The sequence below is a fragment of the Plasmodium cynomolgi genome, chromosome 3 (genome assembly GCF_000321355.1).
Source record: "Plasmodium cynomolgi strain B DNA, chromosome 3, whole genome shotgun sequence".
In the NCBI taxonomy this organism is placed as follows: Eukaryota; Apicomplexa; class Aconoidasida; order Haemosporida; family Plasmodiidae; genus Plasmodium; species Plasmodium cynomolgi.
In genome coordinates, this window is record NC_020397.1 from 180,859 (window position 1) to 195,570 (window position 14,712).

At 42.8% G+C, this 14,712-nt stretch overlaps 3 protein-coding genes across 3 annotated transcripts; 2 read left to right on the plus strand and 1 right to left on the minus strand.

Annotated features, from left to right (window-relative positions):
* Positions 1 to 513: 513 nt before the first annotated feature.
* On the plus strand, positions 514 to 9,758 carry PCYB_031320 (pre-mRNA splicing factor; the record flags this gene model as incomplete). The annotated part of the gene is made up of 2 exons (XM_004220802.1): positions 514 to 564; positions 699 to 9,758. The coding sequence occupies 2 exons, from the start codon at positions 514 to 516 to the stop codon at positions 9,756 to 9,758; spliced, it is 9,111 nt and encodes a 3,036-aa protein (XP_004220850.1).
* Positions 9,759 to 10,382: 624 nt separating this feature from the next.
* PCYB_031330 (hypothetical protein) lies at positions 10,383 to 11,298 on the minus strand (the record flags this gene model as incomplete). Its single annotated transcript, XM_004220803.1, has 2 exons — positions 10,383 to 10,772; positions 11,014 to 11,298. 2 exons carry the CDS (start codon positions 11,296 to 11,298, stop codon positions 10,383 to 10,385), a joined length of 675 nt encoding a protein of 224 aa, XP_004220851.1.
* Positions 11,299 to 12,208: 910 nt separating this feature from the next.
* PCYB_031340 (secy-independent transporter protein) lies at positions 12,209 to 14,617 on the plus strand (the record flags this gene model as incomplete). The annotated part of the gene is made up of 9 exons (XM_004220804.1): positions 12,209 to 12,245; positions 12,483 to 12,802; positions 12,899 to 13,016; positions 13,269 to 13,410; positions 13,519 to 13,561; positions 13,876 to 14,003; positions 14,136 to 14,185; positions 14,383 to 14,447; positions 14,573 to 14,617. 9 exons carry the CDS (start codon positions 12,209 to 12,211, stop codon positions 14,615 to 14,617), a joined length of 948 nt encoding a protein of 315 aa, XP_004220852.1.
* Between the last annotated feature and the right edge of the window lie 95 nt (positions 14,618 to 14,712).

A 14,712-nucleotide genomic window follows, 5' to 3' on the forward strand; every position in this document is an offset into this window, starting at 1 on the left:
TGGCTATCGAAGAATAGCTTCTCGCGCACGAGTTCGTTACTATGCTGAATGGGCTTCAACCCAGAGGAGCATTCCTAACCGCAGTCATTTTGCGCGGGTTCCTTTTTGTGGTCACCAACAGGGCCACACGCATCACGCCCATCTCATGTATGTACGCACGAACGGGTATATGAACGCCTTGCATATATACCTTTACGCTTATGCAACTGCCCATTTGTACGCATATTCTATGCTCGCACAAATGATGGCCCACGCGAGTGAGAAGCCTTTTTAACACCACCTCAAAGATAAGAAAAAAAAAAATTGCGTTTTTTTTTTTGAGAATACTCCTTGGTTTATACTCATACTGTTTTCTTTCCTCTGTTAAGAGGCCACTGCGAAAAAGCACGCGAGAAAAGAGCACATACAAGTGTGCCTCGCATCAAAAGGGGCATACACAGGATATATTACTCGCCCGAGCAGGTAGATTTTTCTTGGCAAACTTACTCAGATAGCGCCCTTTTCCCATCTGAAATGAGCGACCATGGAGGGCCAGAACAGGCCGCGGAAGATCGCTCGAACGAGGTAAGGATCGGGAGAGAAGCACGTGTGCAGCGTGCCACATGTGGAAGTTGAGTAGTCCGCGGTAATTACGTAGACCGTGGTGCTCGCCTACCCCTTGACAACCGCTTGTCATATTTCCTCCCCCCGCACCACAGGCCGAGCAGCAGGAAAACGGTGTAGCCAATCATGACCCAAGCAGAAGTGACACCCATAATTACGAAAATGGCCAAGGAGAGAACGTAGCGAACGACCAGCCCCCACTGATAGATAACGATGGCATGACGAGAGGCCCCATGTCCAGCGCAGGAATCCCGACACTACCCAGTAACATGAACCTCTTTAGTAACCATCAGGGTCCCCCTAACAACCTATATTACAACATGGCGCAGTACGACATTAACCCGAATTTGATCGAGTTGCCTGAAAAGGGGAAAAACGCCCCCACTTCATCAGCGCCCGCAGCGGCAGGAGCAGGAGCAACGGGGGCGAGCTTCGTGAACGGCATGAATTCGTTTCCTCCAAGCATGTCGAACTTGCCACCCAACATGCTGAACATGCCGCCCCTCATGAGCAGCCTCCCCCCAAACATGGCCAACCTGCCGCCCAACATGGCCAATCTGCCTCCCAATATGCCTCCCAACATGCCGCCCAACATGGCCAACCTACCACCAAACATGCCGCCCAACATGAACTACCTGCCACCCAACATGAACCCCCTCATGCCCAACATGATGAACCTGCCCCCTCCTCCCTTCATGATGAAAATGAAAAACCAAATAAATGGCGCTGGACCGGGGATGAATGGCATGCCGTATTACTTCCTCCCCAGTGGGGCACACATGGGAAACTACGCACAAACAGGAATGGAGGACATGACGGACCCGTTCGGAAACAATATGAGTCACCTGCCTCCACCCATGTACCTTAACGAAAGTGGAGGAGCGGAAGATTATTATCCCTACAATAACGATGAGGAGGACTACATGAGAGGGGAGAGGAGGCACAATGGAGAGGACATGCACGATGAATACATATCACGAAGCGAACGAAGGAAAAGAAGAAGAAGGAGGAGACATTATGACGAAGAAAGCTATTATGCCAAAATGAAATATAACCAAATGGAAGAAACAGTAGAAAAGACAGTTGAGAAGGAGGTCATTCAAGAGCCAACTGAATTTAACATAATGAAAGAAAAGGCACGAAAATGGAAAATGATAAATAATAAAAAATATTCAAAAAAAAAAAAATTTGGAGTGATGGAAGAAAAAGAAGAAATGCCATGTGAACATCTCAGAAAAATAGTCAAAGAACATGGAGACATGAGTAACAAAAAGTACAGATATGATAAGAGAGTATACTTGGGTGCTTTGAAATATGTGCCACATGCAGTTTTTAAGTTACTAGAGAATATCCCCATGCCTTGGGAACAAATTAAGAACACAAAGGTAATCTATCACATTACTGGGGCCATTACCTTCGTGAATGAAATTTTCGTCGTCATAGATCCTCTGTACATTGCTCAATGGGGAACCATGTGGATTATGATGAGAAGAGAAAAAAGAGATAGAAAACATTTCAAAAGAATGAGATTCCCCCCCTTCGATGATGAAGAGCCTCCACTCGATTATGCAGATAATATTCTAGATATAGAACCGTTAGAATGCATACAAATGAAATTAGACAAAGATGAGGACAGAAGTGTTATCGACTGGTTTTACGACTCAAAACCTTTGCTATATGATCGGAATCACATTTTGGGAACTAGCTATAAAAAGTATAAATTAAGTTTGGAACAAATGGGGGTCCTCTACAGATTAGGAAACCAACTCTTTAGCGATTTTCAGGATGATAATTATTTTTATTTGTTTAACTTGAAGTCTTTCTACACTGCCAAGGCGTTAAATATGGCCATACCAGGTGGACCAAAATTCGAACCCTTGTACAGAGACATATACGAAGATGATGAAGACTGGAATGAGTTTAATGATATTAACAAAATTATTATACGTCAACAAATTAGAACGGAATACAAAATTGCCTTCCCTTATTTGTATAATAATAGGCCAAGAAAAATTGCTGTTAGTAAGTACCACTCTCCTATGTGTGTCTACATCAAGTTGGAGGACATAGATCTACCCCCTTTCTACTTCGACCTTATTATCAATCCCATTCCATCTTACAAAATCAGAAAATTTGAGAACCCAGAGAGGGAGAAAAAACTCCTAGATGACTTCTATCTCATTTTTACAAGAAAGGAGGTACACTACCAGCAGGTGCATGCCCGCGGAAGAAATGGGACCAATTCTAGTCACAGTAAAAATCGGAGAAGGGAGCATTCCAGGGATGATCCCACAAGCGAGTATAGTAGTGATGGGAGCGCTGCGAGTAGTGAGCGAGAAGGAAGGGCAACTCATTCCAGACGCAGAAATGGTAGGGTTAACAAAAACGAGAGGGAAAAGTACTCGAGAGAACGAGGAAGCAAGCGAGGAGATAAACGTGACTCCAGGCGGGACAAAAAAGGTGACTATCACTCCAGCCATGATGCGACCCTGTCAGATGACTACCAGGATGACCGTCATCAGGAGAACAGCGACAGGACAACGTACAGGAATGGTGGAAGTAAAAGTAGGCGAAGGGCCAGCGAGAAGGGCAGCCAGCACCACCGCAGCAGCGATGACAACAGCGACACGAACGTTTGCAGCAGCAAGTATAGGGACGAGGACCAGGTAGACAATAGCACGATAGAGAACTATTCGGGGGATAACAGCTCCAGGACGGGTTACCCCAGGGGCGGCAAAAAGAGGAGGAACCCCTACGATGGGGATGAAGGCGGCGATTGTGGCGAAGATAACCGTGACGAAGATAACCACGATGATGGTAACCGTGGCGAAGATAACCACGACGACGGTAACCGCGGGCCGAAGCAGCTCGAAGCCAAACGGCAAGAAGCCACAACTCCGAATAAGCTCAAAATAGTAGTCAAAAATGTGCAGTACGGAATGCTGCCCCTGTTGCACGAGTACCCCCTCTACACGGAAAGAACCATCAACGGAATTCAACTCTACCATGCCCCCTACCCATTTAACAAAAAATGCGGATACACAAGGAGAGGAATAGACATCCCCCTAGTGCAGTCCTGGTTCAAAGAACACATATCGACCAAGTATCCAGTCAAGGTGAGGGTCTCCTACCAAAAGCTACTCAAATGTTGGGTACTAAACCATCTGCACTCCAAGAGACCAAAAAGTATGAAAAAAAAGTATCTATTTAGAATATTTAAAAGTACCAAATTTTTCCAGTGCACAGAAATGGATTGGGTCGAAGTAGGTCTACAGGTATGTAGACAAGGATACAATATGCTCAATTTGTTAATCCATAGAAAAAATTTGAACTACCTTCATTTGGATTACAATTTCAATTTGAAACCAGTCAAAACGTTAACCACCAAGGAGAGGAAGAAGTCTCGTTTTGGGAACGCCTTTCACCTGTGCAGAGAAATCCTAAGACTAACCAAATCGATAGTAGATTCGCATGTTCAATATAGACTTGGAAATATTGATGCGTATCAACTGGCCGATGGCATACAGTATATATTTTCCCACGTGGGTCAACTGACTGGAATGTATAGATATAAATATAGACTTATGAGACAAGTAAGAATGTGTAAAGATTTGAAGCATTTAATTTATTACAGATTTAACACAGGGTCTGTAGGGAAAGGTCCTGGTTGTGGAATGTGGGCACCTCTGTGGAGAGTGTGGATTTTCTTCCTTAGAGGAGTTATACCCTTGTTAGAAAGATGGCTGAGTAATTTACTGGCGAGACAATTCGAGGGAAGAGTCTCCAAAGGGATTGCTAAAACGGTTACCAAGCAAAGGGTTGAAAGTCACTTTGATTTAGAACTCAGAGCAGCTGTCATGCATGATATAATCGATATGATTCCTGCTGGATTGAAAAATAATAAAGGAAAAGCTAGACTCATTTTGCAACATCTTAGCGAAGCATGGAGATGTTGGAAAGCCAATATCCCTTGGAAGGTCGTCGGGTTGCCTCTCCCTGTGGAAAATATGATCATTCGATATATTAAGTTGAAGGCAGATTGGTGGATTAACGCTACTTACTATAATAGGGAGAGGATTAAGAGAGGGGCTACTGTGGACAAAACGGTGTGTAAGAAAAATCTAGGTAGGCTAACCAGACTCTGGCTGAAGGCTGAACAGGAAAGGCAGCATGAATACTTAAAGGATGGTCCTTACGTCACAGGAGAAGAAGCCGTCGCACTGTACACCACGGCAATTCACTGGTTTGAATCGCGTAAATTTACACACATTCCTTTTCCTCCACTGAATTATAAGCATGACACCAAGTTACTCATTTTGGCTCTAGAGAAACTGAAGGAAACCTTTACCGTTAAAAATAGACTAAACCAATCGCAGAGGGAAGAACTCGGCTTCATAGAACAGGCGTACGACAACCCGTATGAAACGCTGTCTAGAATAAAAAGGCACCTACTCACTCAGAGAGCATTCAAAGAAATATCCATCTCGTTCCTAGACCTATACACACACTTAGTGCCTGTGTACGAAGTAGACCCGCTAGAAAAAATTACAGACGCTTACCTAGACCAGTATCTGTGGTATGAGGGAGACCTAAGAAATTTATTTCCCAATTGGGTTAAGCCCTCCGACAACGAACCCCAGCCATTACTAGTCTATAAAATGTGTCAGGGGATAAATAACCTACACAACATTTGGGAAACCAAAAACAATGAATGCCTGGTAATGCTCCAAACACAGTTCAGTAAAATATACGAGAAAATCGATTTGACTCTCCTGAACAGATTGCTACGTTTGATTGTGGACCATAACATTGCCGATTACATAACCGCAAAGAACAATACAAATATTACCTTTAAAGATATGAACCATATAAACTCCTTTGGGATTATTCGAGGACTACAATTCTCTTCCTTTGTATTTCAATACTACACCATTATTATCGATTTACTCATCCTAGGGTTGACAAGAGCGTACGACATTGCTGGTCCGTATAACGACGTGAACCCTTTTCTTAGCTACCAGAATGTGCGTGTGGAGACGAGACATCCGATCAGACTGTACTGTAGATATGTAGACAAAATTTGGATCCTCTTCAAATTTTCCAATGAAGAATCCAAAGAATTGATACAAAAATTTTTAACAGAAAATCCAGACCCAAATAATGAAAATATCGTTGGTTATAATAACAAGACTTGCTGGCCAAGGGACTGTCGAATGAGAAAAATGAAGCATGATGTTAATCTGGGCAGAGCAACATTCTGGGAAATTCAAAATAGAATCCCCAGATCGTTGACTTCGCTAGATTGGGATCATCACAATACCTTTGTGAGCGTCTATTCGAAGGACAACCCTAATTTACTTTTCACCATTGCCGGATTTGAAGTCCGCATTTTGCCAAAAATAAGGCAACTTTCGTACGGCATTAACATGTATACTACGTATATAAATGAGTATGGAAAGAAGGACCACCCCAGTAAGGAGACTTCCTCATCCACCACAAATGCGGATCAATCCGGGGGAGGAGAAAAAAACGTGGTCATATCATCCAGCGAAAAGGAAGGCACATGGAAGCTGCAAAACGAAGTTACCAAAGAAATCACTGCAGAGGCGTACCTAAAAGTTTCAGAAAATAGCATGAAGAGATTTGAAAATCGAGTCAGACAAATTTTAATGTCATCAGGAAGTACCACATTTACCAAAATTGCAAACAAATGGAATACCACCCTCATCGGATTGATGACCTATTTCAGAGAGGCCGTCTTAGACACAGAAGAGTTGTTAGACCTGCTAGTAAAATGTGAAAATAAAATACAAACTCGTATAAAGATAGGTCTAAATTCGAAGATGCCTTCTCGTTTTCCCCCAGTGGTATTCTACACACCTAAAGAATTGGGTGGCCTAGGAATGCTCTCCATGGGGCATATATTAATCCCAGAGTCGGATCTACGTTATATGAAGCAAACGGACAGTGGGAAAATTACTCATTTTAGAGCCGGTCTATCCCACGAAGAAGACCAACTGATCCCTAACCTGTATAGATACATCTCCACCTGGGAAAGTGAATTTTTAGAGAGCCAACGAGTATGGTGTGAATACGCACTTAAGAGAAATGAATGCCACAATCAAAATAAGAAAATCACATTGGAAGATTTAGAAGACTCTTGGGATAAAGGTATCCCCAGAATTAATACCCTCTTTCAGAAAGACAGACATACTTTGGCATACGACAAGGGGTGGAGAATAAGGCAACTCTTCAAGCAATATCAAATTATTAAGAGTAATCCCTTTTGGTGGACCAACCAGAGACACGATGGGAAGCTGTGGAATCTGAACAACTATCGAACGGACATGATTCAAGCCCTGGGAGGAGTTGAAGGGATACTAGAGCATACACTATTTAAAGGTACCTTCTTCCCCACATGGGAAGGACTATTTTGGGAGAAGGCCAGCGGATTTGAAGAATCTATGAAATATAAGAAGCTAACCAATGCGCAGAGAAGTGGACTGAACCAAATTCCAAATAGAAGATTTACCCTGTGGTGGTCTCCAACAATCAATCGTGCAAATGTATACGTAGGGTTCCAAGTGCAGTTAGACCTAACAGGTATATTCATGCATGGAAAAATTCCCACACTGAAAATATCGCTCATCCAGATATTTAGAGCACATTTGTGGCAGAAGATTCACGAATCGCTAGTTATGGATATTTGTCAAGTCTTCGATTTGAATTCGGATCTGCTCGAAATCGAAACGGTGCAGAAGGAGACCATCCACCCGAGGAAGTCCTATAAAATGAATAGCTCCTGTGCGGATATTCTCCTCTTTGCCAATTACAAATGGGGTATTTCAAAACCGTCTCTACTCTCAGATGAAGATAACATTTTTCTGAACAATTTGGAAATTAAATCGAACAGTTCGATAGCCTTGGGGTCTTATCCCTACACGTCCAATCAGTACTGGATTGACATTCAGCTCCGATGGGGAGACTTCGATTCCCATGACATTGAAAGGTACAGCCGAGCCAAGTTCCTAGATTACACCACAGATAATTTATCTATATATCCATGCCTCACGGGGGTCCTAATAGGAGTAGACTTGGCATACAATCTATACTCTGCATATGGAAACTGGTTTAACAATCTCAAACCGTTGATGCAGAAGGCGCTACAGAAAATTATTCAGTCGAACCCCTCGCTCTACGTGCTCAGGGAAAGAATTCGAAAAGGACTTCAACTATATTCATCAGAACCCACAGAACCGTATCTAAATACTCAAAATTATAATGAGCTTTTCTCATCTCAGACCATCTGGTTTGTGGATGATACCAACGTTTACCGAGTTACCATCCATAAGACCTTTGAAGGGAATCTTACCACCAAGCCGATTAATGGTGCCATCTTCATTTTGAACCCAAAGACAGGACAGCTCTTTTTAAAAATTATCCACACATCTGTATGGATTGGACAGAAGCGTTTATCCCAGCTAGCCAAATGGAAAACAGCAGAGGAAGTGGCTTCCCTAATTAGGTCTCTCCCTATAGAAGAACAACCAAAACAAATTATCGTAACCAGAAAAGGAATGCTAGATCCGTTGGAAGTGCATTTGCTAGATTTTCCCAATATTATAATAAAAGGAACGGAGTTGAATCTCCCATTTCAAGCCTTACTAAAGCTGAACAAAATAGGAGACCTCATCTTAAAGGCAACCCAGCCACAGATGCTTCTGTTCAATTTGTATGACGATTGGCTAAATACAATTTCGTCCTTCACAGCATTTAGTAGACTAATCCTCATACTGAGAAGTTTACACATAAATCCACAGCAAACAAAAATACTCCTGCAACCGAATAAAAACATAGTAACACAGCCTCATCATATATGGCCCTCCTTCAACAATAACCAGTGGATTAATTTAGAAGTCCAACTTAAAGACCTAATTCTTAACGATTATGCGAAGAGAAACAATGTACATATCGCCTCACTAACTCAGAACGAAATAAGGGACATCCTGTTAGGTATGGAAATAACTCCTCCATCCATACAGAGGCAGCAAATTGCAGAACTAGAAAAAAACAATTTAGATAACATAGAACAACAAATGAAGGTTACGACGTCAAAAACAACCACGAAACATGGAACGGAAATGATCGTCTCAACGTTATCCCCTCATGAACAGCAGACATTCACAACAAAGACTGATTGGAAAATACGATACCTTGCGAATAACTCTCTACTCTTTAGAACCAAAAATATTTACGTCAATAATAGTTCACTAAAGAGTGTATCTCAAGAAGGAGGAAACAACGGTGTGAATACCATCAGCTCCATTAACGATTACACATACGTTATTGCCAAAAATTTACTTGAAAAATTTATTTGCATTTCCGATTTGAAAATACAAATTGGCGGTTTTCTGTATGGTTCTTCCCCACCTGACAACTCGTATGTGAAGGAGATCAAATGCATTCTTATCCCCCCACAGATTGGGAACTACCAATCTGTTACTTTGTCAAATTATCTCCCCTCGAGTAAATATTTAGATAATTTAGAACTCCTGGGGTGGATTCATACTCAGACCACCAACTGCTCCAACACGTCTAACCACTTAACGACTTACGACATGGTTGCACATTTATCATTTCTACAAGAGTGTAAAGTCAGGAAGAAGAAAAAAGCAGATGGAGCAGGGGGAACCTACTCCGATGAAGACATCGCACCTGAGGATAATGCTAATGACGATAGTGGAGAGTTCTCCAAAATATGGGACAAAAATAAAACGATAATTCTTACTTGTTCATTTACTCCAGGTAGCTGTACCATCAATGCTTACAAATTAACAGATGATGGTTATACCTTTGCGAAGAGTAAACAAAATTCAGCTGATCTGTATGCCTACCCGAATGCCACTAATCTGTATGAACAAGTTCAGATTTTACTCTCCAATGTCTTTGTTGGTTTCTTTTTAATCCCCGATGATAATATATGGAACTACAATCTGATGGGTATCAAATTTAACAATAATCAAAAATACGCTGCGCTGTTGGACATCCCTCAACCCTTTTACTCTGACATACACAGGCCCAACCACTTTCTCCAGTTTTCCCTGCTTGATCAGCACGACGGGGATGAGGCGGATGTCGAGACGTCGTTCATTTGAGCGACAGCCTGTGCAAAAGGGGCATTTCCACATCCCAACGCGTTGCTCCGCTATTCATCAGTTTTGCATGCACGTTGTATTTATATGTTTATGTGCGCAACGTGGTTTGCCCCCTCCTGTTGCTGCCTCATTTTTGTGCCCACCCCATTTTATCACAACTTCGCAAAAAAAAAATACAGCCAAAAATAGGGAACTCTGTTTAAGGAGGCCCAATTAAAGGAGCTTCCCCTCCCGTTTAATTAATTAAAAAAAGGTTGCAAATTTCAAATGTGGCGGGGGACGTCCACTTGGCGGTTGTTCCCCCCCCAATGGGGCAATGCAAACAAATGCAAACTAGCAAAAAAAAAAAAAATATAAAAAATAAATAAATGAATGATCCAAACAATGAAACTGTAAAAGGATTGCCATAAGGGCAGCAAAATTACTCTCCCATGGGTACGCCCTCCTGCTAACCCTGCGCAGATGGACTCTTACATGGTAGCTCTTAAAGAAGGCTCGGACAAGTGAGTCACTTCCCTGCCACCAGCTCTTGCGCCTAATTCAATGGTGGAAAAAAAAAAAAAAAAAACACTTAGGTGTGCCCCTTTCTTTTTACTTCAGTTATTTTGTCCCCTTGTCCGCCCTCTAAGTGCTGAGAACCTTCTTCCTTTTGGTGTTGTTTAAAACGTCGGCTAGTGCTGGCTCCTCATTTTTTCTTTTCTTCGACACATCTTCCTTCACGGTGGGTCCCTCTTCTGCCTCTATACTGCGTAGTGAGAACTCTAAAAATTCATCGAAGGTGCTATGCGGCGTGGAGCACGTCCACGTTAAGTTCTTCGCCAGCACGGATACGCAGAAGTAGTTGTTTATGTCATTTTGGAGGATATTCTTCTGATGCATTTCCAAATTGTTCACCTGATAGTAATGCTCGTACATGGGGGCGAAGTTGAGGAGCTCCCCGTCGTCTACATTTTGGTAAAGCTCGCGGGAGAACTGGGTGAAGTTTTTTATTTCAAGACATTTGGAGCAGTAGGCCTAAGAGGAAGGGGGGGAGGGGAGAAGCGTGTACGGGGTGCGCGTTAACGGTATGTGAAGTGCCTCTCATTTGCGAGGTGCATCTCATTTGCGAGGCGCGTGTTACGGGTATACCCCCTCCACGCGTAGGAGGCACATGGGCGCATTGGCACATGGGCATATGCAACCGCCGAGACGCAGAAACGGAAGTAATAATTGCATGCTCTCCTTTCTTCACTTTCCCCGCCTCTGTGTCACATACCTCTATCCTGCGAAACAAAAACGTCGTGTTGTTCACGTCAATCTCATAAGCGAGAAAAGGAGTAAAGACATCAATTCGTGCCGAACAAACATCGCACTTCTTCTTCCTTTTCTTTAACTCCATCAAAGTTTGGCTCAACTTTCTTTTTAATTCTTTAGAAAAAATGTTAAAAATTTCGTACACCGTTTTTTTTATGGGGAATATTTTCAGGTCAAATTTTAGCCTCCTCTTGTTCAGATGATTAACTGAAGCTTTTAATTTTTCTTTTATAATTCGTTCGTTCATTTTGGGGTAGTAGTCGGATTGACATTAGCTGGAGCAGGGCAGCAAGCCTTTTGGTTGTGGTGGGGAAACTAACGGAACAGTACGATCGGTGAGGATACATAAGAGAATCCATTACATTCTCGTCGCAGAGAGGAGGATTGAATTTATGCCACTAGCTCTCGTTAGAAGCTGGTCGTTACTGACCCTTGCGGGAAAAAGGCGCTCGCAAGAACTTTTAAAATGGCAAATGTAACGAAAGCATCGTCGTTAAACAGGGAAAGAGCAAACTACCAAAGGGATGGATGACGTGGTTCTAATGGCATTCTCTCCATTTTTCTTGGGGGGTTGCCTCGAAGGATGTTGCTCCATTTGGAGAATCAACTTCGATAAAAAATGGTCGACTGTAAAAAATAAGTAGGGGTCACTTTTTCTGCCTCCATAGGATTTCCTCACTCCGTTTTGCCGCCTAGCACAACGGGGAAATTTTGTCGCCTTTCCTTTATTTTTTATTTATTTTTTTTTTTTTTGCGCTTTCTCGTTGCTGCGGCGGATCAGCGGTAGATCGTTTTTTTTTTTTTTTTTTTTTTTCCGTCGAAAGGAAAGTTCCCATTCCTGTTCACAATAATGAGCATGCCCAACTTGCGATGAAATTCACAAAATGAAAAAAAACGCATAACAAGCGCTTTCACACAGGAATTTAAAAAAAACCCTAATTTAACAGGACCGCATCGCATAAGAGTATCCCTTTAATCATGGCTTTGTTACCAAGAATATACAATTTTCCCAATTTTTTAAAGCCATAATTTTTTTTTGCCTTTATGCTGCAATATCGCATCGAAATTGCGAACCTTTAACGACTTAAAAAAAAATTGGTCAAATTGTTTCCAGTCTCCCCTGTGCTGTTATACATATATCCATTCTCCAAGGGAAGATGAAAACGTTAACCGAGGCCGAACAGAAGTTTCTCAGTAATTTTTTTTTTTTTTTTTGCTTCCATATAAGTGTGACAAGGCAGTCTGTTCCCGTGCTGCATGAGCATATATATGCACACGTGTATGTGCCTGTTGGTGGTGATGACACACGCCAGACGCGCAGGCAGTATGGGTATCACTGTCCACTTTCTTACTGCACACTTTTCTACTGCACACTCCACCACTGCCCACTCCACCACTGCCCACTCCACCACTGCCCACTCCCTTGCGCAGATCACGACTGGGTAAACGACAAAAAATGGAAACTCTACTTAAGCAATTTATACCCCTCCCCCTCCATACACAATATCGAGAAATACAAGAAGAAATATTTTCAGAAGAATATCGACAAGAATCTGGATGTGAATGCCAGTTTTGGGAGTGAAGCCGTTAAGGAGGAAATGCCGCAGCCCCCCAATTTCCAAACGCACGGCAACAAGGGCTACACGTACAGCGGGCATGTTCCCCTGGTGACGTTTTTCTTCAGCGTGTTCGTCCTATGCGTCAGTCTCTTTTACTTTGTGTTGCTGTCCCTGAACTTGAGTTTATACAAGGTAGGGGAGGTAGCAGCGACGCGGCAGTAGTCTCACCGTTGCATTGCCCCACCGTTGCACCACCTTCACGCCCGCTTCCTCAACCCCCCTCCGCAGAAAATGGGCACCTTCATGAGTCTGTCCTACTTCTGCGCCTTCCTGAGTTTGCTGTACACGGACTACAAAACGCAGAGGCACAATTTTTCCCTCGTTCAGTTCTTCTCGAGCGAAAAGGGTACGACTATAGATGCAGTCAAAAGTGGGCCGAAAAGCGGACACCACTTGGGAGAAAATAATTTATTATCCCGTAGCTTCTCCCCCCCCCCCCCAAAAAAAAAGGGGGGGGTGTATATACTAGCACACATTTGCATGTACGATTAAAAGAGAGGAACCTTTTACCACTTCTAACAAGGAGTAAATGCACAGACATAACATAATGACAACCCTCCCCCTCCCCTCCATTTTTTGTTTCCTTTTTTTTTTTTAGGCCAGTACTTGTCCTACTCCATGATATTGTTTTTCATCAAGGACGCCGTGCTGATATTTTTGCCAATTTTTTTTACCCTCTTAATTATTTCGTACTTAATGTATAAACAGATTAAGTCTCTTTTCCCTCCCGTAATTCAAAGGTAGTGTGGACCGTGCAAGCAGAGCATAGACGCGCAACAGCGCGACATCGATTTTTACAATTCACCATTCTGGCCATATTATTTTTCCCCTTGTCACCTCGCTCGCAGGAATTACTATCTTAACAAAATTGTGTCCTACTTGGATCACTCGGTGAGATATGTTTGTGCACGTCTAGGTGTGGCACCGACCACATGGGACGATGAGGGACCTTCGAACAAGGATACTCGTTTGAGAACTGCCATTTGTTTGGCCTTTCGAGCAAGGATACTCCTTTGAGAAGTGCCATTTGTTTGGTCTTTCGAGCAAGGATACTCCTTTGAGAAGTGCCATTTGTTTGGTCTTTCGAGCAAGGATACTCGATTGAGAAGTGCCATTTGTTTGGCCGTTCTCCTCTATCCCCCATTTTCACCTCGCTCCATATTTTCTACTTCCTGCCTCCTCCTCCTCCCCCCCCCCTTGAGCAGATCCTAAATGTCTACTTGATGCGAGCCAACATCGAAATCTACAATTTAGTTTTTATAATAATTTGTCTCTTCCTGAAAAGAGTCAGTCTCCTGAATTTGATTATTTACCTCCACTTTTTCAAGCTAAAGTAAGGCCAATCGATTTTCAAATATAGAGCAGCACCCACCAAGGAGGAAGGATAAAAATGTGTTTCATTTTGTTATCCTTGGCAAACGGCCATCTTAAAAATAAATAAATATTCTTCTCCTATGCTACTTAGGTATAGCTCCTCGGATTCGTATTTCCACGCCTGCTATGCGAAGAACGGAGGTACGCTTGTGCATCCGGGTTGCGGAATGTGTATATTTGGCAAGGCGCGTCTTTTTGGCAGCTTTCCCCGGCGCCCACTTTAGCCCCACATTTAACCGCCCACCTTAACGATCATTTTAATTCCCCTTTTAATTCCACTTTTAATGCCCCTTTTAATGCCCACTTTAATGCCCATTTTCCCGCCGCTTCCCCCCCAGAAATGATCAGGCAGTGCTTGTCGCACCCCATGGTTCCCAAGTCCTTTTTGAACGTATTCAACAAGGTAACTACCGGGGGGGCACATCCCGATGATGCGAGGTTAACTTAGCCAGTTCGGCTATGTGCCCGTGCCTACCCCCCCACACACTCATTAGACCTTCCTTTTCAATTCCCTTGTACCCTTCGCAGGTGTCCCACTACTTTAACGCCTACCTCAGTTACAGACGCAGGTAGACGGCGTGCAACTGTTTGGATTACTCGTATGTATAACTCCCCACTTTACGATTATCCATTTTTTTTTTTTTTTTTTTTTTTTAGAAACTAATAAT